General features: G+C 37.2%; 3 protein-coding genes across 3 annotated transcripts; 1 reads left to right on the top strand and 2 right to left on the bottom strand.

Moving 5' to 3' along the window:
* Positions 1-262: 262 nt before the first annotated feature.
* On the bottom strand, positions 263-3,060 carry LOC141913364 (uncharacterized). The gene is made up of 5 exons (XM_074804869.1): positions 2,926-3,060; positions 2,267-2,460; positions 1,994-2,124; positions 726-826; positions 263-543 (listed from the first exon to the last, which is right to left on the bottom strand). Exons 1-5 carry the CDS (start codon positions 2,975-2,977, stop codon positions 263-265), a joined length of 759 nt encoding a protein of 252 aa, XP_074660970.1. The 5' UTR covers positions 2,978-3,060.
* A 7,455-nt stretch (positions 3,061-10,515) lies between these two features.
* LOC141913363 (uncharacterized) lies at positions 10,516-17,028 on the bottom strand. The gene is made up of 9 exons (XM_074804868.1): positions 16,909-17,028; positions 16,224-16,415; positions 15,477-15,643; positions 14,471-14,633; positions 13,855-14,003; positions 13,612-13,750; positions 13,124-13,291; positions 11,677-11,837; positions 10,516-10,747 (listed from the first exon to the last, which is right to left on the bottom strand). Exons 1-9 carry the CDS (start codon positions 17,026-17,028, stop codon positions 10,516-10,518), a joined length of 1,491 nt encoding a protein of 496 aa, XP_074660969.1.
* A 2,613-nt stretch (positions 17,029-19,641) lies between these two features.
* LOC141913362 (cytochrome P450 2J2-like) lies at positions 19,642-24,100 on the top strand. Its single transcript, XM_074804866.1, has 9 exons — positions 19,642-19,760; positions 20,416-20,795; positions 21,145-21,361; positions 21,946-22,072; positions 22,248-22,404; positions 22,630-22,766; positions 23,146-23,242; positions 23,336-23,539; positions 23,688-24,100. Exons 1-9 carry the CDS (start codon positions 19,642-19,644, stop codon positions 24,098-24,100), a joined length of 1,851 nt encoding a protein of 616 aa, XP_074660967.1.
* Positions 24,101-25,252: the final 1,152 nt, after the last annotated feature.

Below are 25,252 nucleotides of genomic sequence, written 5' to 3'. Positions count from 1 at the left end.
ATTGTGAATTCTTTTTTTCTGAACTGATTGAACGGCCAGTTGAAGTTGGTTGAACACCATAACGCAGCATCGGATGAACCCCTAAAACGTATAATTCGTATGTCATCACAGGACCGATCTCTACGAGCAACACATTCGTTCCAATATTCAAAAGTCTATAGATGACGACCGTTTATTGATGTTAAAAGTTTAAATTGCTCTTTGTAATTAACTGGATGTTGAATAGAAATAAATTTCTGAAAACGACTTTTCAACGTACTCTTTATGGAACGATGACGATAGTGCTGGGATCAACGATTTTATAAATCCATCCAGTTTGTCTCTGTTTGGTAAAGTCAGTTTCTCTATGTAAATTACACGTTTTTAATGAACTGTTCGCGGTTGAGAAATATTCTATAGATCTACAGTAAACGAGATTGTTAACACACGCTCCGATACAAACCAGCTCCGATATGGTCCGCATCGTTTTATAGACCGAATCGGGAACCGATGAACTGACAGCTTTGCGAAATTTACAACCGATGTTATTAGTTTTCTGTTTTTCTGAAAAAAGGAAAACAAGCATTCTGGTCGATTGAGGAGTGCGGGGAAATAAATACAGGACCGAGCTACCATATAGAAATAAAGCTTTGAAAAAGTGTCAGTGCAAATGTCCTTAATTGATTCTCAACGCTCAAAATTGTTTAAATCTAATGGAACTGTAATATTGTATGTTCTGTACTTACTGATCTTACATCTTGCTTGAACCTTACATCTATCGCAGCCACTAACTTTACACGTTCTTCCATCATTTGAAATCGCAACCGATTTTCCCGGATAGCCCCAACTATCAACAAGACAGATTTTGTTAATTCAGAATTTTAAAACCTTCAGTCCATATTCACGGTGTCAAGAATGCTCTCGATGAATGTTGAACATCTAGAACCAGTTTCCCGGTGAGTTTAGATTTGACTCTGAGTTAACTCATTGAAAAGGAACTGATCCTAACTCCGAGTTAACTCTATATTCGTAACTGTGGGACCGGATTCATTTCGGGTAACAATATAGTATTCGCCGAGACAACAAATCTACTTTTCTCCGTTGTATATTACCCTACTCGCCCATCTCATTGGACGTTCCTCTATCTACGCAAGGCATAATCATTGCACCTGGGAGTCAAACGCGCACGCTCAAATATTTCGACTCTTCATCTATTGGCGATATGGCACATATACTTTTGATATGAGCAGAACGGAAGAGAATTGCGGCCACATGAAAATGATTTTCTAAGTCGAGATTTCGACTTTTAAATCCGAAATTTCGACTTTTCATCTCGAAATTTCGACTTTTAATCTCGACTGAATTAGCTCGCTTGACGTGCGCCCGTCAATTTCAAATTAGAAAGACGTTATCGTGCTTGCTAAGGCAATATCGTATTTCGGCATTATCTAAACCTTAGCTTGAAGAGAGAACGATAAACTGCTCTCATTGTGTGAATCTAAGCATGCGCACATCATGTGTTATAGAGACGACATTTCGAGTTTAAAATTCGAAATTTCGACCTGAAAAATTTTTCACGCGACTGCAATGCTCTTCAGCAAGACGAAACACTTCGCAACACATAGAAAAAAGAACAATCTGAAATGCACTATGTCTATGCGCGCTGTGCACGTTACTGAAGGTCGAAGCTCATGGATGAAAATAATAACGAGCGCTTATTTTAATGTCCAATTAACTAATCAATGTTAACGTCGTTTTCAATGGCAGACGAAAAGAACTGAGTGTTACAATGTTCAATGTACTCTACGGACCACACGCTGCACGTCACATTCAAACAGTTATAGACCATCGGTTTTTACATATTTCTCAAATAAACATTAAATATGTATGAAAATGCGGAAAACACTTCCCTGTCAAACCTGCATGTACAATCATATATGGGATTATTTTTGTATTAAGGCTAAATTAATGATCTATCTCAGAATCAATGTGATAATATACTATATATACTCACTGTGTATATGCTGTGCACGAGACAGCTATTGAATTAAGTGGACACGTTACTGACGGATTCGCCACCGTAACCGATTTCGTTCCTACAGTGAAGTAAATATCCTGAACATCATCGGTGCATTTTATAACGCTCTGAAGATAGAATGACATTTTCACGATCATAGACCTAATTCCCACTGACCGATGCGAGATTTTAAGTCGACATATTCGTTCATGAAACGAACGCTCTTATATAGTGAGACATGAATCTCCTATCACACTTTTCTCCATTTACCTTTGTGCTTCCAACTCTGCCAGTATTGGAGCCGATGCAGCCATCCTTCGCAAATTCAGCCCCGTCACAAGAGCTCCACGGTTCACATGTACACGCTACTCTCAGTTTACCAGATGGACATTTCACCAGCGATTGCGCGCCGTCTTTTTTTGGTACAGTTGGACCGGAATGACTCGTCTCCTTGCATTCAACAACTAAAAATACACAAAACTATATTTCAACCAGATTTTTAGAATGAACTATATATTTAACACTTTATTCTAATATTCAGGACGCATTTCCACATATTCTCGATTATCTTTGGATTATCTCTAGAAATAAAAGCCCAGATGATTAACTAGTTTTAGTTCGATTTATGAATGAAGCCTGGGTGATTTATAGAATATTTCTTTAGCGCGTAATTGTTTTTTCTTGCACTGTTGTACAGTAATTGTTAACACGTTATTATGTTGCTGTTAAGAGAGGTGTACTTTATTTAGTAGGAAAAAGAATGTTAAATTGATTAGAATACCTGCTAATTGCCTTCTGGAAATTGCGAAAAATAGCTTATATTTGGATTTTCTGCCCTAATCAATTCCTGACAGAAAATACACGACCTATTTCAATCGAAATCTATGAGAAAACCCACTTTTTATGAATAATAAAATGTATGCACTTACCCAGAACAGCGCAGGCAAACACTAAATACGTGAAGACGACAAAACGACACATATTCAAATTCAGATATGAATATCAGTTTAATGTTTGCTTCCAACAACGGGACCGCTCCGCTGTCACAGCTATTGAATGTGAAATCCAAAAAATTAATCCGAAGAAGCATCAAAAACCGCAAAACGTTCGCCGAATACCGGAAGTCACGTGACGTAAGATCAATAACATATTGGCAAAAAACAAAAAAACCCCATTATTGAAAATCGTTAACCGTTTCTAAATTATTCATTAGTTTCCAGCGAATATGCTGTGTTCGTTTAAACATCAAAATGCAAACATCCATGACATAAAGACTGCAATAATCACACGTTTCAATAATCATTTATTTAATTTCACCAATTTATCTATCATCGTAATTATGATAATCATCATTAAATCGTTTTTTCCATTGGGTTTAAGCGTCTATATTGATTGCGCAGCCTCAATGGCTCTGTTCAGACTCCAATCATCAATTTACTATTTCCAACATGTATCAGGTATTTTGTAACTTTCCAAATGAATGAAGATATTCATTCGGCAAGTCATAAACAATCAAATGAAGTTATCGCGCATGGGTGCGATAGGGTAAGTTAATGATTCGTCTAATGGCATTCCTCCATGCCGTAAAAAGTCAGAAACATTTCTCATCGTAAAGTCCCATCACGGGGAGCCATAGAAAAATGTACAGAGTGATTTGAATAAATTAAGTCTGATAAAGGTTTAACATGATTAGATTGTGAGAGCTATAGATTTACTTTTCTGTCAAATTCACATATTGCGTGGTATATCCATTCAGAGTCAGTCTCATCGGTAGCGATTTTATTACCCAAGTACATAACAGTTTTTGAAGCTTTGATAATATGACCTTGCTATAGAACACTGTGATTTTCAAGGATTCTAATCCTGCCGGGGAAAAATAAGTAAATTGTCTTTTTAGCATTAAACTTGACTTCGTATTCTATTGAAAATCGATCGCATATATCAATCATGATATTCAATGCTAATTAACAAGGTACCAATAGAATAATATCATCAACATATCAAAGAGCTCCAAAAAAAACATTTCCTATGTAGCAACCAACTCCAGATTTTTATTTCTAATAGCGAAAGTTGAACAATCGTAAATCCCGTGAATCAGTTCTAAATTATGCATTGATAACGAACGAAAATTGTTTTATTTTTGTAAATATATAGAATGCAAAAGAAGAGAGAGAGAAATTACTGAAGTTTTAATACAGAAATAAAGCTAAACACGACGAGATTGCATTAGACTAATTAGCAGTAACAGTCTTTACTTGTTGTAGAAATCAATAATGACAAACCCGTTGTTTGTACGTAAAATTTTGTCGATATTCCATGTAGGATTTTTTTTGTCTGGATACAATTTCTAGCTATCTGTAAAATGAACTTGAACTAGAAAGTTTCGTGCAGAATACTTCAGATAATTCATTTCATAAATAATGAATAATAAAGTTAAAGTTAAGGTTTGACTCGCAATTACTTAAAAACTAATAAGGATAAATGAAAACGGTAAAAAGTATATAAGACGACATATAGATGGCTATTGATCCAAAAATCTAGAATATAAGAACACGACGTTTCGATCTCACCCTAGAGATCATCGTCAGGATCGAAACGTCGTGTTCTTTTTGTAAATAGTGGGTTTTTATCTTATCATCTGTTCACTATGTTTGAGTGTGGGTATCGTACTAATTTCTACATTGTTCGATCTTTTTTACGAAACTGTGATAGTGCTGGGGTCGACGCTTTTATAAATCCATCCGGTTTTTCTCTTCTTGAATCGTCTATCAGTTTCTCTGAGTAGATTACACCTTTTCAGTGAACATCTTGCGCCTGAGAAATATTCTATAGATCTACAGTGAGCGATTTCTTTAACACATGCTCCGGCGCACTCAGTCTCCGATATTGTCCTAATCTTTTTATGAAGCACACTTGCATATGGAACCATTGGTGATGTGAGATTACGGAATATACAACCAATATCATCATTTTTCTGTTTACCTGAAAAAAAAAATAAAACAGGCATTTTATCAACTATTTGATAATGAGTGAGAGAGTTCAGGACAGAGCCAATAGATAAGCATAAACATGGATGAAACAGTCAGAGTCCGCGCTGTAACGATAATATAAAATCCCACAAGAAAGAAACCCGGCACCGAAATGTTTTCAAGAGTTATTGTTTATTCAACATTTCTACTCTTTTATACATTGGCTCAAGGAAATATTTCGGACTCAATTCGTGATTCTTATTGTGGAATTTTGTATCAATAGATCGCCGTGTCTGAACATTGCATGTCTTAAAATAATAACATACAAAATAAATGTGTCGGTCAAAAAAATAATAAGATTGTGTCATTCGATTGAATCAAAAGGACGCGACATTTCGATCGTAATTCTCCAATTCATCAAATTGGGTAAAAAAATCCCCTCTTATGATGTTTTAAGAACATTTCAAATGAAAATATTTTTCCAATTCTATTCATCATTAATCATCATTTCTAGTGGCAAAATGTGTTTGACTTTTTGCTATCGTGAAAATAGTTTTTCCTTATATGAAATACGAAGCATTCAACAGTAGGGGAACTTTTACCGCTAACCGTATTCTGTACTTACTGATCTTACATCTTGCTTGAACGCTACACTCATTGCATCCGCCAACTTTACACGTGTTTCCACCATTTATGATCACAAGTGTTTTATTCGAATAGCCATAACTACAATCAACAAGACAGATTTCGGTAATTTAGAAAATCTGGACGGATAAATGTTTCACAAAACCGATAGTCTATTTGCGTAGGCTATTCAGGGCTTTTCTTGTCCCGAATATTCGAGAATCAAGCAGGCATGCTTAAATATTTAGATTCTTCAGACATACTTTATCACCAGTAAGAATGTTAGGACTACGGAGGCCCGGAACGAAAAAAATATATATTCATTTCTCACCATGTCCCCACCGGGCTCCTTAGGAGTTAAACAATCCACGCCTGACTTTTTTTGCAGACTTTTATACGGAGAATAAGGCCTATTCCTTTTGAATATCCAACATCGAATCCAGATAATTAAGTTCTGGTTAAAAGTGCTCAAATCAAAACCAGATAAGTTGATAAGAAAAATGTATGATGTAATGTCTGATATCGGTATATCCATGGACGTATAAACTAGATAATCTAGTTTATACGTCCATGATATATCTATCTGGACCGCAAGTGTAAATGATTTATTAAACCAGTTAGGCTTCGGAGAATTCTGGATCCGTCGAGGTGTTGAGAACGAATCATGGTTTATCAATTCCATAGAACAACGTTTAAAAGATCAGTATACTCAATGCTTTCAAAACGTCCCACAGAGATCAAATAGAGCCGTTTACTTTTAAACTTTTCATTTTTGGCTGAATTTATTGCGGGATTTCTCTCGTTATCAGGTAGAGCCTTTTACTATCGTTGCTACAAGACTAAAATATTGTATATGAACGATACCTAGATTTACCAAAGTGGATCAGAATAACTTTTAATAGGTACCGATGCTCGAATCATAATCTATGTGTAGAAACAGGCAGATGGCGACGACCACAACCGCTACTTTATGAGAATCGAACCTGCCCTATTGATGATCGAATTGAAGATTTTATACCACGTTTTATATAAGCATGTCCCACATTCGCTACTCCCAGATCTCAATACATCCCTAGAAATTATTTTGTACACCCGAACACCGATAAATTTGTTATGTTTCAAAATATCTCTAGATTTTTTTAAGTTATGGAAAAGCTTAGGACAACTCGATTATTAGATGTATAATGTTTTGCGTTATTTCGGATTTTTTCGGACTATAAATTGTTGTTACCATCTTTAGAAATGTGTCATTGTATGTTATTTGTCAATAGTTTATTATCAACAGACAATAAAGTTTATGTACTATGGCCCGAATCAGTCACCATTCTGAAGGTACATGCTTTCATTAGTCTTTGCGCGCCGTGCGTGAAATCTACGAGCAATTATCTAATTATCTCACACCTGACGATGATCTCTAGGGTGAGATCGAAACGTCGTGTCTTCTATATATTTTAAATTGAATAAACAAATTCTTGTTTTTTAATTCTTTCAATCTGTAGTGGGTTTTTTTTATCTTATTATCCGTTCACCACGTTTAAGTGTGGTTATCGTTCTATCTAATTAGATAATTGCTCGTAGGTGAAATTGGTGAGCGAATCCCATTGATATTAAAAATGATAGCGAGCGCTCGTTATTGCCAATCAATATATTAGCACTAAATTGGTCTGTTTTCAGGGGCAGAAAAACCAAATGAGTACTATAATGCACTCTACGGGCACTGCACTTAACTGTCAACCAGTAGTAGACCAATATCTTTCTTTGTCAAATTTCTCAAATGATAATGTAATGCAAAATCGGGAAAACCTATCAAACCAGTATGTAATGTATTCTATTCTATGTGCAATTATTTAAATGTTAGCGGAATATTGGTTGAATTAATGATCTAGGCGGTTTTTCATCTCAGAATTAATATGATGATAGACTATAGCCGCGATCACACGAGTGCTAAAATTTGGCTCGGGCCTGGTCCGACGTTTTTGGTCGGGCCAAACAAACAGGGCATCCATGTGAACAGTTGTCCCGGGCCAAATTTGGTCCGACCAAAAACTTCGGACCATGCCCGAGCCAAATTTTAGCACTAGACAAATTATTGCGTTTGAATTGCAACTGGTACCGGAAATGACCCACTTCATTTTTTTGGGTATTGTTTAATATCGAATGAATCGTTTGCGTGTGAACGCATTTTTGGCCCGGGCCAAATCGTCTCCGTGTGATCTCGGCTTATAAACTCACCCGGATTTCACAGTCACAGTGCAGGAGACAGCTTTTGAATTAAGAGGACACGTTATTGCCGGACTCGCAACCAATGCCGATGTTACAGTGTAATAGATATTCGTATCATCGTCGGTGCATGTTACAACGCTCTGAAATTAGAATTACATATTTTCGATTACAAGAATACCCAATGAGCAGTGTAAGGATCACAGAGATGTGATTATTTCTAATTTAAAGATGAAACTTTCTCTATTTACCCTCGCTCTTTCAGCTCCGCCACGATTGTAAGCTCTACAGCCTTTACTCGCAAATTTAGCACCATCGCAAGATTTGCTCCACCATGGTTCACATGTACAGGCTACTCTCACTAGACCAAGTGGACATCTCACCAGCGACTGTCCTCTTTCCACATATGGACCCGAATAATTCGTTTCCTTTCATTCAATAACTAAAGAATACGCAAAAAAACACTTACAAACTCTCGAGTCAAAATTTCAAATCAACTAATTTTAGTTGTATAGTCAAAATTAACCAATAAAATGAGACAGGATGATTAAAGAATATTTTATGTACCACGTAATTATTATATCGTGCATCAATAAACAGTAAAAACATTATTGTTCCTAAACCTGTCGGTTTTGTGTACCTCACTGTACAATAAATCAAAAAACGATGTTGAATCAATTGAGATGCACCTTCATTGCCTTCTAATCGGCTATAAATCGATAAAGAAAATATAGTAGAGAATCCGGGCCACGCTGATAAAACGAAAGATGAAGTCCGAAAAATGTTACCTATGTAGCTGATGTGTTTTTTATTCATTCGACGTTTCGACTATAACCTAATATTCATCTTCAGGAATGACTTCATCTTTTGTTTTATCAGTGTGGGATTCTCTACTATACCGTTACAACACGGAATAGTGTTTCTTCAATGGTCATGATTAAGAAAACATCTGCCGTTTTTTCTTTATCTATTTCTATCCCTCATCGTGAGGTTTTCTTTTTATCAATTATGGCAGGAAAAATAGCTGTTAATATAATTCCGAGCTAAGAGCAATGAATCGACTCGGTCAACGCGTGTGTGATTAGTAATTGAAAGAATTAGCTGATTGAATTTACTACACGTTCAAATAAATAGAAAATGGAATCATTCGATTTAAAGTAGACAGAGAATGAGAATCCATTTCTGACTGAAAAAATATACACCTCTTTCTATTGAAATCTTAAATCAACTGTTTATGAATAGTAAAATGTATGTGTATTATGCACTTACCTAGAAAAGCGCAGACAAACACGAAGTACGTCAAGACGAGAAAACGACACATGTTCAAATTCCGAAAAAAAATTGCAGTTACTGCGACGGCGACTCGATACATGAAAGACTGCTTCACAATCTCAACTGAATGCGATATAAAAAATGTCGTTCTTTTTATCCGGCATGTCACATACAGCAGGAATAATCAATAACTTTTACACTAATGCATAGTTCCAAATTTTAAATGAATAAGCAACGTAAAAAAAATCATTCTGTATTCCGTAGGGCTAAACAACATATGGGATCAACAATCCTTTCCAAATACTAGATGGCAGAAATCCACTTTAAAGCAAAAACTGATGGACCAGTTCCTCCAAGAATGGAGAGCATCCACAAGGGAATCACATAAAGGTGACGGTTATTCTCTAATCAAAGATATAATCATAGCCTGCAATTTCACTGCAGGGTCCAGTTCCACAGTTCCGATTTAAGATTTAACTCTGAGTTAAAAATGAACTAACTTTAACTCAGAGTTAACTCTAACTCACAACTGTGGAACCGGGTCCTGATATATAGTGTAAGTAGATTTAGAACTACCACAAACTTCCAATTGAAACTTGCACATGGATAAAAGTACAGAGAGAAAATAGGATTTGTCCTCTTTGCAACAGTGATCTAGGGGATGAATTTCACTATATATTATGTTGTCCAGCCCTTGACATTCAAAGGACCAAATATAATGACAGAAAATGTTCAATTAAGCGAAACCAGTATAAATAATCATCACTCAGACAAGGGACATCGTAACGTTGTATTAGTTATGTATCTTAATATAAGTAAAATTGGTAAAATATCGGTGTAAAATTGACACTAGCCGCTATTTAATGATGTGTATTGTTCTATTTTTGTCACTGATATCTTCAGTTAGACCATCAGTTTGTCAAATAACTGTAAACTGTTGAAAAAGCTGAATCATCGTAAATCCCGTGAACCAGTTCTAAATTATGCGGCGTTTGCGAGCGAAAAATTCCGTCTTTTTTGAAAATATATAAAAAGCATGCTTACATGATATAAACGAACTTGAACGAATACATGTTGGAATGTCGGAATAATTACAAGCGTTAATCGCATTGTTTCTATCTATATACGTTTCATTTATTGAATTCATCATGATTTTATTTACATATTTTCAAGATGCGCCGAACACAAGAAAAACTGCGTTGTAAGAAATACTGAATGAATGGTGGTCGTTATCAATTGGCCGAAGACGCAACCACAGACAAAGTACCAAACATTGGGAAATGGGACTCCAAAATTCATACGGCTCGTATCAGAACAATGACCTGGGTATTTTCATAGACTAGCTTGAAACCCGGTTAACTCAATTATTTTCTAATCCACTGGGTTTAAGTTAATACTAATCAATAAAGCCGGTCTTTCTGGTTAATCTCAGTGTTACGCTAAATGCGGGAAAGTCGGACATCGGGTCCTGGGAGGAGCTGATTTCGGTAGTCGAGATCGACCGGGCCACCTCGACCAACCGCTCGTTCCTTTCGCAGTGGCCGCTACACTAGCCACTGCTCCGCCTGATCGTTCGAGTCTCAGAGTTTCGGTTAGTTTCGATTTGAAATGCTGCCAGTTGAGGTTTTCGAGAACGCGTTGACTGAGTTCTTTATCTCCGGGAATGCTGTATGCGTACATGAAAATATAGAATCATAATACTAAAGATACATTTTTAGATCACGATTGATAGAACACTATATCTGTGTTGACGCGATGTAGAGAGAATCCCACAATGATGATAAAAAGTCCGAAAATGTAACTTCGAGATAGTAGTTTATTCAACGTTGAAACTATTTAACGTTGAAATAACTATAAACGTATTTAACGTTGAAATAAACTACTATCTCGAAGTTACATTTTCGGACTTTTTCTTATCATTGTGGGATTCTCTCTACATTTTTAGATATTTCATCATGAATATTCAAATCTGAGAATTCGAACACAGCACTGTGAGGGGATGGTGTCGTCACTGAACACAGCACTGTGAGGGGATGGTGTCGTCACTGAACACAGCACTGTGAGGGGATGGTGTCGTCACTGAACACAGCACTGTGAGGGGATGGTGTCGTCACTGAACACAGCACTGTGAGGGGATGGTGTCGTCACTGAACACAGCACTGTGAGGGGATGGTGTCGTCACTGAATACAGCACTGTGAGGGGATGGTGTCGTCACTGAATACAGTACTGTCAGTATTGATGTATTATATACATGTTGAATTGTGAATATTATGAATACAAGTTGTCACATCAGCCATCATTACTGCTAGTTTCATGGTTACGTCATGATATCATATCACAGGTGAATTTGAGATTTTTAGATTTAATCGGAAATAAACGCAATGCCATATAATTCGAACGCGTGCTCGTTGAGTTGATTTTTGTCAGGAACTGAGGAGATACAAGTCCGTCAGGTGCACTGTGGGTGGATGCACTGTGGGTGGATGCACTGTAAGTGGATGCACTGTGAGTGGATGCACTGTGAGTGGATGCACTGTGAGTGGATGCACTGTGAGTGGATGCACGATATGGAGATGCTACGTAAAAATCCTCACCTAAACGGTTTGAATGATTTTCGCAGGAAGTTGTCGATGATTTGCCGCGGAACGAGACTTCGAATAAGAAACACGGACATGCGCAGCACGGACACGCCCTCGCTGACCATGATTAAGCTCGGTATTTGACTGGCCAAATTTTCGTTCAAAATCCGCAAATCCTGCGTCAAAAGAAGAGAGAGAAATGATTTAGGCGTAAAATACAGAAAATAAATCTATACGAGACGAGATTGTACTAGACTAATAGCAGTAACAGTTATTAGTTTGAAATCAATAAGAACGAACTCGTTGTTTTAACGTAAAATTTTGTCAATACTTCATGTCAGTTTTCTTTGTCTGGATATAATTCTTAGCTATCTGTGAAATGAACTTGAACTCGATCGTTTCGTGCAGAATACCTCAGATAAAACATTTAATGAATAATGAATGATAAAGTCAGTATTTCGTAAATAAAGAATAAAGTGAAAAATAGATTTACGAAGGTACGAAAAAAATCCATATTCACATGGAAAAAATGTGTGTACAATTTGAATAATCAATCTAAAGGCATAGATTCTAGACGACTAGGTAATAACTCTATCATTCTAACTTAACCGATATAATTTCAATTTGAATATGACAATAAATTCTCTGAAGATGGATGCGAAAAAGGTAACGATAGAAACGACGAGTCGATTATTGGTTTTCTACGTCTAAATCTATACAGGGTTTTTTGGTACTATCTTGGATATTTTCAATCAGAGAACCACATTCTTCTTCGTGCTTTCGATTTCGTTTCGTTTAACATATTCTATGAATTCACACAATATTCAGTTCAGAGGTTCAGTTCGATTAATTATTCAGGTCCAACGTGTTCAACGCACAAATGTGAATGATGCATTGTGTATATCTGAGCCGGTGCTGTAAGCTCACGTGTGTCATTTCAAATATTGGCATTGCCTGTGATGCCGTCAAACTACTGATTGTGGCTGATATTATTGTATCCAAAACTGTTTTACCTAATCGCTTACAACACCAATTTGTATGCAGAATGAGTTTATTTGCTTTGAATCAGTGCCAGTTAGCAGGAAGGTGCGAGAGACTATCGTATATACCTCTCTAGTGCCAACTCGGATTTTATTAGTTAGTTCGAGCTGTCTCAAAGCAACCCCACTGAACGCCACTGGGGGCATTATTATCAGCGTGTTCATTTTTTCGTCGTAAAGAAAGAGACCCTTCGACAATGAAACCCAGCCACCACCGGGATTCGATCCCATTTACATAACAAATCTACGTCAGTGACACAATACTATTCGGTCTTTTCACTAAACTTTTCTCAAAAGATAACTCATAACTTTCACTGTATTTACTGTGATACCTTAAATTAGCACGAAATGGTGAAAGTTCTACATGTTCAAACTGCTTTTTGTACTCGCAGTCGCTATTCGTACTACGTATGATAAGTTACCGTATATTGGCCGGCTTGTAAAAGCCCAACCGCCGCGTAACGACAATAGTTCGAACCGATCACTTCTCTGGGCCACGGGATTTTTTTATTCATATTAACTCGTACGGTGACGTTGTACTGTTCGTGCACTCGTCGAAGATCCAACTTTCTCAGCAACAGAATCCGTCCCTACATGAAAACAAATATTTAGATTTCATAACTTACACTAATCACAACTTTTCTGTGAAATTTTAACCCAACCGTGAATTTATACAAAGACCCTGGTAATTCATACTATAATGTAACATTTTTATTTCCATTCGATCTAAATCCTATCATGAAATATACCATAGATCAGTGTCCACTGTTCTGGATCCAGTTCTTTAGTATATTTTGAATCAATTAGTTCAATCTTTGACTCGTGGGTTCAATCTAAACTCAGAATTGTGGAACTGGGTCCTGCTGTTCTGCTTCTCGGAACTTCGATTTTATTTCTCCGAATCACTTACTTTGAGAATGAAATATATATTTGGATCGTGAGACCAGTCGTGTGATATCAGTTTACCGTCCGGTATTTCAGTGATCTGAGACTGGAAACACAGGTTTCGCAGTGGCTCGAAATCGACGCTTTCGAACAGCGAAAAACTTCTGAAATTTTAGTAAACGAGGAACCACTAGAGAAAGATTTTTGAAACTAGAAGTGAACCAATACATCGGCTGTCGATCTGCTTGGGTCCTGTGAGTCTCCTTACCTGGCGAATTGAATTTTAAAATCCATCTCTTTTTGAAATATGTCCGGACAAAATTCCATGAACGTATCTTTTTCGATTTGAAATATTTCGGTCGCTTCGCCGCAGATGATCGAAGCTGTTCTCAATCCATCGCCCAACAAAGCCAACTCCTATAATACGAATAGATATAAATGGGTGGTGGATAAAACAGAGCGATTACTAACTTTTTGAAAAAACCTTTTTCATCTTAAATACGGATTGTAAGTTATTTGATTGGTAGATTTGATTCGGCGTCCCTTACGAACCCACCACATCTGCTGGAAGCAATGCGAGGAAAACACGATCTTTTTTATCTTTAAACAGGGATTGAGCATGTTATCTATTTAATTGGTAGATTTCGTTTGATTTTTATGATTTTATGTCCCGTGAACCCACCACACTTGCCAGGAAGCGAAGCAGGAAAACATGATTTTGCTTGGTTCCCAAACAAAAATGCCATTTCAGTTTAAAATGTTTTTCTTCGACCGCTGTGTGCTTCTTGCTTGTTAGATAACTACATTAAATATTCAATTACATAGGCCGCATATGAATATCTTAACCCCTTAGTCACTTCCAGCCCTATCAGTCACACACTTACCCCGAAACTATCACCCTTTCTCAACACGTGTTCAGTAACTGTGGTCGGTTGCATCGTTTCGGGGTCGAGTTTGTTTTTCTGTACGAGACACGAACCGGTGTATATGAAGTAGAAATTGTACCCGACGTGATCTTGACGTACGATCACACGACCTTTCTCACAACTATACACAAAAATAAAAACAACACGAAGCCCGTGGAAAATAGATAATCAAACTAAACCCCAATACGTACACAGACAATTTAGATTAAAACGAAATTAATTTCTCAAGAATTAAAATAAAAAGTCTAAAAAGACGCCTTAGGTTGGTCCCTCTAGAAAATTCAAAACGTCGTGTCTTAATTTTTCATTTCAATTCTTAATGAATGAATTTCATTTTCAAGTTTTTAAAATGGCTCGAAACTTCGCTCTCTTAATATAGGAAAAGGTCTCGAATTTCACTATTCTCTTAGTTTTTCAATGGACTCTAAAACGTTTTAGAGTCCGTGCTTTTTCTTGATAATTGTGGGCTTGTTAAAACTAGTCTGACTAGTAGCATTGGGTCCTGATAATGATAATTGTCCCGAAACATCCCGTTTTCATTTTGATAAAAGTGAGATACTTGAAATTATGTATATATTGATTCGTACATAGCGAAGGCATTTCAATAAGATGAAATCCCACTATTTACAGATTAAAAGAATTTAAAAACCAGAATTTACTTATTAAATCTAAAATATTTAAAAGACACGACGTGATCTCACCTGACGATGATCTCTAGGGTGAGATCGAAACGTCGTGTCTTTTAAATATTTTAGATTTAATAAATAAATTCTGGTTTTTAAATTATTTTAATCTGTAAATAGTGGGATTTTATCTTATTATCCGTTCACCACGTTTGAGTGTGGTCATCGTTCTATAAGGCATTTCAATGTTATACTCAGGTTTTCTTCGTGGCTTTTTCGTTCCAGGTGAACGCGGCATTTTCTACATTTAATAAAACGAAATAAACCGAATCGATACATACAACGTGTACTGTACGGTGCGGCAGATCTGATGTTGCATCGCGTCCGTGAATTTATACTGAAAACTACGAATTCGATTCATTACTTTCAACAGCCCGTTTAACTCAACATCGGTTCTCATCGCCGGCGGTTTATGCGTTATCTTCTGTAGAAATATCGGCAAACGATCCTTCAAAAAAAACAACAACAAAAACAAAGCAAAATACACCTCGATTTGATGAATCGCACAAAATTTCAACCGAAATTGAGTGAGCTAGAATTATCTCGATGGATTTGCGCCCGATCTCGAGTGTAATTGGTAAATAAATAAAGGCATTCATACCACACAATTCCCAATTATGTTACAATCAATTCGTATTTGAATACTTTAGAACTCATTGTCATCGTCAAGCTTTCCGAACACGGTTAAATGATTTAATTATTCAAATACTATGAGTTGGCGCTTCAAGGCAGTTAAAAATGATCAACGGCACTCGATCGATAATGGTGCGGGGCCACAAGCCTTGAAGAGAATTTTTCGCTGATGGCTTGGTGCAAGACTACATAAACCAACTTTGGCAACATTCGAACTGTTTAGATTTCTAATTTATAGTAATATAAAATTCTCACCAATTTGCTCAATTTGTGACATGAGAGCGACTTTACAAAACCGTAACCAGCTTTTGCCACACGCGTTTACATTTAGGGTATTCAACTATCAAATACGTTATTTCTAAGAATATTCTACAAAACAACTCTTTTGAACCTACGTCGAATTTGCGCCTGAATTTGTTTTTGTCGAAGGCGGCGTCGGTCACGTCTGACGGTCCGTTCGTTTTCAAGTAGTAGAACTCCGAGACGACGGTTTTCTCCGTGGCGTCCATCGACCGTCGTTTCAGTTCTATCGCTAACGAACACATGTGTTTGACGAATCGTAACCAGAATCTGAGCTGTCGTCGTAACTGTAAAACCATACGAAACAATTTATCATCGCAGAGAACTTCTTTTCAAATATTCGTAATCAGAATCCAGTTCCACAAGTTCCGAGTTAAGGTTTGACTCATTGAAAATGAACTGCCTTTGATTCTATCTCCAATGCTGTGAAACTGGATCACAGTCCGTCGTTAGAATTATTGATTAAATTAATGATTAAAACTGGGTCTTCAGTTTGACAATTTTTTAACTGATTCATTTTTAAAGAATCTATCGTGGAATTTATCGATATTTGACATTTTTCTCTTCGTAAATCGTATCGAGCTGCAGAGAGCAGACTTGTTAACCTGGTGTCGAAACAGATAGATCTGTGAATGAAGGTTGACTTGATTTTATTAGAAATTTCGAGACTTTGCTACCACTAGTGCACCAATAGCTTCATCGGGTCAGTGGGTGCACCTTTTCCATACTACCACTTCTTTAATCGTGAATATTGATAATTATGATACCCGGATCACGTACTGGTTTACGGTTGAGTCTCATGTATCTTTTCCTGACGTCAGACAAGGCGCGGAATCTAGCCCTGGTCGTCAACTGCTGCCATCTATTAGCCGCAGCTCGCAGTTTCTCACGCTCTTCCATCACTAGGCAGGTATAGGCTATATTCTAAAATAAATGAACCGTATTTTATGAAACCACACTAGGTTAAAATTCAGGCATATTCTGGCACCGATCCATATCTATCTACCTTGTAGCTTTGATTTTAATTGAAATACATTTAGAAGTTAAGCGCATTGCCAAACGGCGGCACCGCGAGAGAAAAATATATGTGCCTCGCAGCGATAGACGATTCTCATGTCATGCGCTATAATGCCACAGTTATTGTTAAACGTTGAAATTCATTAATTAAGCAGCGACAATGACCACGCTAGGGAAACTATTGTGCATTAAATACGGCATTCATAGAAAGAGCGTGAAAATCGGCGGGTGAATTTGAACCCAGTGCGCAGAAATGTAAACAACGCAGTGCCCCACAATACTAGTGTATATATATATTTCGTGTTTTTAACTCGAAATTCCAAAACAATTAATCTTATAATTCATAGGCCAACTATTATATTTCTATATGTTGAACTTATACTATGACAAAGTTAAGCTGTTACATCAATGTCTTAGTTTTATCGCCATTATTTCGCAACTTCTTAAAAATCGAAAATGAATTTTCGAACATCAATCACTATAGACGTCGTAATAACCGATTCGTACCTTTTTCTACGCGGTTTGTTGAGAATTCTGCGCTGTCCGCATATTATTAAGACGACGTCTTTATTCTTGCAGAAAATGACGGATTAATGGTCAAATGTGTCAGCGCATTGCCAATATACACACGCACTGTCACTCGCAACAGTTTACAATAAGTATTTGAATAAGACACATGAAAGTGAACTTTCCGAATGTTTACACGTTTTCAACATTTCTGCCGCAGTTTATCAAACGAACAAGCACTTAACACTGACGCATTTGTGTACAATGACAAATCAAATGTGAACTGGTCAAATCTACAGTACTCGAAATATTGAAATATTCAATATAATACATGTGTGCTTGTGTGAGAATTGACAATGCCATGAGTTCATGATAAAGCCGACTACTTGCTGCTTATTAGCAATATGCAATATCATTTCATTAACTGAAGTTTACCTCAATGCAGAAGATTCGAGCGATTTTTCTCTGGTTTAGTAAACAAGTGTGAATAACTTATCAAAATACTGAGACCCTTCAAGGACCCAATATTGAATTAACATTTGGTTTGAGGTTTTTACCATGATTTTGCTGAGGTTTTACCATGATTTGCTATGATTTTTCTTTGATCTGAGATTTTTACTGATTCTAACTTTTGACTGAAATCTAATGAGTATATGGAGTCAAAACGCAAAACTCAAAACCGCAGAACTGGTGCTGGAATTGTCAGAATCAATGTACTGAGTCTGCTTCAGATTACGGGTTTTAGTTGTGAATATTATGTAATCATTTTTCATCAGTCGCTCGGATTCAAAACGTGTGTCTATTTGCACAACGAATGCCCCGACATTCTAAGAAAAGAAAGATGTCACTCGGCCGAGTCTAGTCCTGTTATAAATATCACCAGTCAGGTCTGGATTCTGTCTTTCTTCACTCGCGTTCCCCAACGGATTCGGGTTATCGACAACAACATTTTAGTCTGGGCGTCATTTTTTTCATCACAGTTATGAAATCAATCCAGGCACGACACATATATACATATATGTATCAACATGGGATTTATTTGAAGTTACTACGAGTTAAGCAGATGTGACAGAAAAGCGATAATGCCACCCGCTCGTCTTCGACCTTCAACCGACGATACCGAATGTTTCATCTGCGCGTTTTCTACAAACAGTTATAACTTGAACAATTCACGTTCATTCGAAATAAACCGGTCCGTGAACAAATAAAATCTAAGCGATATCATTGATTTTGAAAAATATAATCTTGAAAATTGAAACGTTCATCTGTTGTTTGTGTTGTTTTTCAAGAGCCATCATCATGTAGAGCTGAGAACGGTTTGCACTTGACGTCATAGTTTGTTTGCCAGCCCGTTCTAGAGACTTGCGCCGTACAAACAAAAAATGATTGAATCAGGAGATTTGCACAATTTGAGTTTCTATCATGTGAATACATTTGAGTGTTTTATACCATTGACGCGGCATGCATAATGATGTTTTTTAGTAAGCTCCGTCCTTGGACGTCATATTGCAATCGCTGAGTACTATCGATTAGATGAGTTCACTAGACGCCAATACACTATAGACATACATATGACACTATCCGTACACCTTACCTTTCTAACGATTAGAAACTAAATCTATTGAGTTTATTTCGATATTCGATATCCGCTGCAATTTGAACTGTCTGCGAATAGAAAAAAGTACGTTGGTTTTGAACATACTCGAGTCCAATGTAGAACATGTAGGCCTATATCGTGATAATAGAATAAAATCTAAATTATTACGATCAAAAATCTCGTAATGTATATCTCGAATTTTATCATCTTTTGTCGAGACAAGTTTTTTTCACAGGCATATTGTATCTGTCTGCTCGCTAGGTGTAAAACTGGTGGTGATGTTGTCCAGATACGCACCACCCTGGAACTGTGACCAGGGCTACAGCCAGTCGAACTCATTACGGCCTGGGATTTCTAGGGACCCCATCAATTTGACAAATTCCATAGACAAAATGTCGACTATAAAACTGTACGTTGTTTCGTCGATCAGCGTTGAAGTAACGACACTCGTCACTCAGAGAACAACCATCAATCCACACGATCTGTCTCCGAGATTATCGTTACGATTAAGGTAAGCTTGCTTGAACAAATTGAACATGCGTTTAACAATTTGCTATAGAAATTTGAATTCCTGGTAAAACTTGACGCGCGTAGAAGCAATTCAACGTAATATGAGATGTTTTTCGATGACTATTCTGGCAATGTTAAAACGTATCGAATATTCTGAAAACGTTCTCACAATTAGACAATTAGAATACTTTTTTAAAAGTCAGGAGGGGAAAAATTGCTTTGACGTCGGATGTGCGTCGGGTGTTTTTCGGATATGTGTAGGGTGATGTTATAGGAAATTTCAAGTATTCTGTCTATAATTCATGTTTCAACGTAGAATATTCCATCTTATATACAGTATCAATGACGATCACTTGAGACTAAGCACTCGGTGTTGTGTAACGGTGATAAATCCGCCAACGAGAACAAAAAATAGAGTTCGAATTGTTTCCTTAAAGTGGTTTATTTCAACCATTTTACCATAACGTAAGTCAACATTATGTATTGCTGAAAATGACTATTAGGATATATGATAGTAGAAACATTGAATTTTAAACTGTTAACTCAAGGAAACATTTCGTACTTTATTTTTCATTCTAAGTATGGACTTTCATATCTCTACTTGTAGCTGTTCATCAACGATCAGAGTAAAATTATTTCAATTTTATTTTTCGTAGAGAGAGAGAGATGATTGTATCCGATTTGATACTGGCGATAGGTTTACTACCGGCATCGTTCGCTATCCTACTGACAGCGATCATATTATCGGTATGGTACACGCAGGATCGCCGTCGTAAGAACTACCCTCCCGGACCATTCGCTTGGCCCGTACTCGGTAACCTAGTCGCGGTCGGACGCCGCTCTCGCGATATGTATCTATACATCGACAGTTTAGGCGAACGTTACGGTGACGTCATATCGCTCTATTTCGGTAAACAACTAGTCGTGTTTCTGAATTCGTATGACGTCATCAAAGAAGCGATCGTGCACCAATCGGATCGATTCAGCGATCGACCGCGAACGATGAGAGTTTGGCAGGAACTGTACAAACGAAAAGGTAAAAATTATAACGTATTCACACGATGATATGAAAGCAATTCATTTATGGGTTATAAGACACGTCGTTTCGTAACGTTACGAACTGGCGAAGTGGTTACGGAAGTGTTAGCTCCCCGCCACCAAAGTTTTGGGTTCGAATCCTCGTGACAAACAATGTCTTATCATATTGATGACAAATGCATTTATTGATTGAATAATTTTATATTAATCATTATCGGTTAACAACCACGAGTTGATTTTTTTCTCGTGAGCAACAACTCTTGGGCTTTTAATCAGTACCGATTCGTTACATTCGATACGTCGATACAACTTGCTTTAAATTTCTCTTGTTTTTATCTGCCTTTTAGATTTAGGCGCGGATCATTTAAATTCTAGTCGAAACGTGCTGAAAATCGCGTTCAGCCACTCGGCGTTAAATCAAGATAGAATTGAGAGCATTTTGATGAATGACCTACGCGATATGATCGTACAGATGAAATCATTGGACAGACAACCGTTCGACCCGACTCAGTTCTGTAAACGACTATTCTCCTGTTCATTTTATCGCATGTTATTCGGAAACAGGTAAGATGATTTTACGTCACACTGAGGAGAGACTCGGGCTTCGTGATAAATCAAAAGCTTTTAAAACCAAACAGCCGAGATTTAAAGATAATATATAATAATCCTACACCGAGAATGAAATATTACAGTCCGAAAAATATCCACGAGCTGGTTCGACGTTTCGACTACAAACTTCGGTTTTTGTAGTTAGTCGAACTATCAACCGAACGCACTATAGTTCGGTCGTAACGTATTTCACAGTATCGGCCATCTTGGAAATGGGTCGGAACTAAACGACCGCGCTCAATCCCGTGGTCGACCATTTCGGACCAAAGTTTCGACTAACTGACATTCGGTTTCGTTTAGTTCGACTATAACTCCGATAACCGAAGTTCGCCCTGGTAGTCATCTTCATCTAGAATCACAGGATTTGGATAGAGTCGATAGTCTCTGCAGTCTTATGAGAAATTACATTTTGAAATATAAAAAGTTCAGAAGATTAAAAGCGATTTCTTTATTTTGGCTACATATTACTATAGTTCCCGATTCCAAGCAAAGAATGTATACATGAATATGTTTATATGTGTAAGTGTATATTGTTGTAGGTATGATTTTACTGGTCTGATGTTCAATGAATTAAATGAACTGCTGTACGAATATATGAACAATCTACGAGTTGAATTATCGGAGAATTTTCTACCCGTTCTCAAAATGATAAAACCAACTTCTTCGGTAAGTTATGAACGGATGGCCATTCCAAACAAATTTTCCATCGGGTTTGATTTGCGAATATTTCTGAATATAGCGAATATATTTCGTGATTAGGCTAGCTAAAAAGTTTTGAATCATTCACGTTTTTGCGACGATGAACTGAATTTCGCTATATTTCACTCAATCGATATATCAGGTGAGCGCAATGAAGAAAACCATCGAAAAAATCGACGCAATTTTGGACGACATTCTCAGCGATCACAAGTCAAATTTCAATCCGAACCGAATCGAAGATGCCATCAGTATATTATTAGAATGTAGACAAAACAAACAACACGAAGGATATTGCTCAGGTAAATAAGACGTCACGAAATGTGTCTGAGGAAAAGGGCAATTCTAAAAACGTCTACAATGTCTTTATATCCATTAAAATGCTAGACGAAGGTCGAACGGACAAAATGCTTCGACGACTAAAGAACAAATAGTACAAATATAGAAAGTGAATTAACGAGTTTAAAGGTCAGGTCAGGCGGTAATCTCCAGAATTGAAAAAAGGGTGTCTATTTCTGTCCATTCAGATGCAATGATCAAACACAGTGTGAATAACATATTATTAGCAGCAGTAGAGAGTACACAGGTCGTTATGAGATGGTTGTTGTTATATCTGGTCAGATATCCAGACGTTATGAGAAGATGTCAACAGGAAATTGACGAGGTAAGTATTATTATCCATTCTGATAGACCCGATCCAACTAGTCGCTCTGCATACTGTAAGAAGGTTTTGGTTTTGACCCAATCAACCCTGTCTGAATACCACGACACTCTGAATACCACGACACATGACATTATCAAAAGATGTCTTTTCCCCTCGCATTGGAGGAGACACACCAGACAGGATACCTCATCGACAAAGAAGAAACAAGATATTTCCCCTATTTCAACATTTAAAAAAAATAACAGGAACTTTTTACTATATCATTATACAATCCCATTCTGTCTTAGATATTCAATACATCCACTTCATTTTGAAACTATTGAAGGACGGGTTTCGGTTATGCAGATTCTGATGTTCTACGGTTTATTTCTCATTCCAGGTTGTCGGTCGCGAACAGTCTGTATCAATACATCATAAATCCCGTATGTTATACACGCAAGCCACTGTTCTGGAGACGCTACGTCACGCCAATATAGGTGGGTAATACTTCCAACGAATTTCATTTCACGTTTTAGATTTAAGAGGCCTGGTAGTCCTTACATTGTCATTTGCCGTTTATCTCTCTACAGCGCCGCTAGGAGCGCCGCGATCGACCACGGAAGACACGACATTGAAGGGATATTTCATTCCGAAAGAAACTATCGTATTTCTAAATATCTACGCGGTTCATATGAACAGTGAGCTCTGGTCGTCACCGAAACAGTTTAATCCTGATAGATGGATTCAAAATGGGGAAATTATCAAGTCGGCACATTTCATACCGTTCTCTTTAGGTAGGCCTTATACGTTACTTTAAAAATATACACGTTCTCAACAAAATCTGAAATGTTCATTGCACTGTATTGTTGCATTCACATTGTATTTTAAATGAACGCTCCTGTGTTCTAACGAGTAAAGCTTTAATCATTCATTATTTTTCAGGTCCACGCTTTTGTCCCGGAAGTCAGTTGGCAAAAATGCAACTTTTTATCGCTGCATCGAACCTTCTACAACAGTTTAATTTCTCGGCCGCTGGTGAGGATTTACCGTCGCTAGAAGGAATCCAAAATATGAGTCTAGCGCCAAAACCGTATCAGATCATCGCTACCCATCGCTGCGGGGAAAGCGACGAGAAACATTCGCGTAACGCGTCGATACCGGCTTCTGATGTTTGTATCCATCAACCGAGCGAATCGCGAAGATCTCCGAATCCGACCGAAGATTCCCGAGTGAACCGAACCGAACCTTTGGCTGTAGTGAAAACGCATCAGTATAGCGCATTAGTTATATGCAAACAACCGAATATAGACCGAAATGAAGGCGTCTCAGCTAATCTACTACAATCCGAGGAATAGGAAGATTATCAGTTGAGGTCTTTAAAATCTCACGACGATCAGACTTTAACATGTTTGTCTCTAGTCTTAAGCGTATGATAAATCTATGCATTTTTTCGAAATTTTGTAATGAATGTTCTTGAAATGAATACGTACGTTTTTAGTCACAATACTAAAAAATGTCTTCAATCTTTAATATCATTCGAACTCGTGTGGATTCTCTCCAAATCGACGAACAGCTGGTATGCGTTCTAAAGCCACTACTATAGTCTAGCAACGACCTATAACGATATGAAATCATGTTAGAATTTGGGCTTCGAAAACTTTGCAGAGTGACGGGTGAAAGAAAAGATTCTATTGTATATACTCGAGTTTCGGTAAATCTTTACGTGACGGCTGTGGCTCAACTTATTTTCAATAGATATATGCATATTTTCTTCGACGTTTCGTCACGCAGCGAGGATTGTGTACTCGGGACTGCGGCAGAACTGTTGGTTTCTGATTTACATCTAAAACATACAACTGAATGAAGTCAACGAAATACACGTATTCAGCCACCAATAATTTGGCCATTTATTTTTCTCCATATTTTCAGTTTTCATTCTCTGACACTTCTTTTCATTACAAAAATTACTCAATACATAATCTATTATCATATAGTTCCATATGCAGGTCAACAACGAATATTTCTATATAAATTTTTAGGCACAACATTGTTCGTTTATTTCATAAATCAATCAATAATCATCAATAATCAATAGTATCGATTATATTAACAAATCATAACAATTCCCATATCAAATAAATAGATAAATAATATATTTAATAAAGCCATATATACATTTATGTTTTGATCATGGAGACGCCCGGACGTCTTTAGTTCATGTATCACAACTAATCACAATTTCTCTTATACTGACAAGGTATATCTATATCTAACGCCAATCTACTATTACGGGCTGATCTGCGAGCCCAGTTGCACAGTCGTGACTGAAGTCCAAAAGTTATCTTCACTTTAAAGACTAGTCTGTTGATTGATTACGGAACTTAGGTTGCCGTAACTGTCAACGCCAGAGTTTTAAGTTGTTAGATTATGGTCTTAGACCGGTTTTAAATGCAAGCCTCTGCTGTCCCGTGCAACTGAACTCCGGAAACTAGCTCAAAGGGGACTGG

The sequence above is a fragment of the Tubulanus polymorphus genome, chromosome 11 (assembly GCF_964204645.1).
Source record: "Tubulanus polymorphus chromosome 11, tnTubPoly1.2, whole genome shotgun sequence".
NCBI lineage: Eukaryota > Metazoa > Nemertea > Palaeonemertea > Tubulaniformes > Tubulanidae > Tubulanus > Tubulanus polymorphus.
Note: the sequence above shows the minus strand (reverse complement) of the source record. Positions and strands in the feature narration are given on the sequence as shown.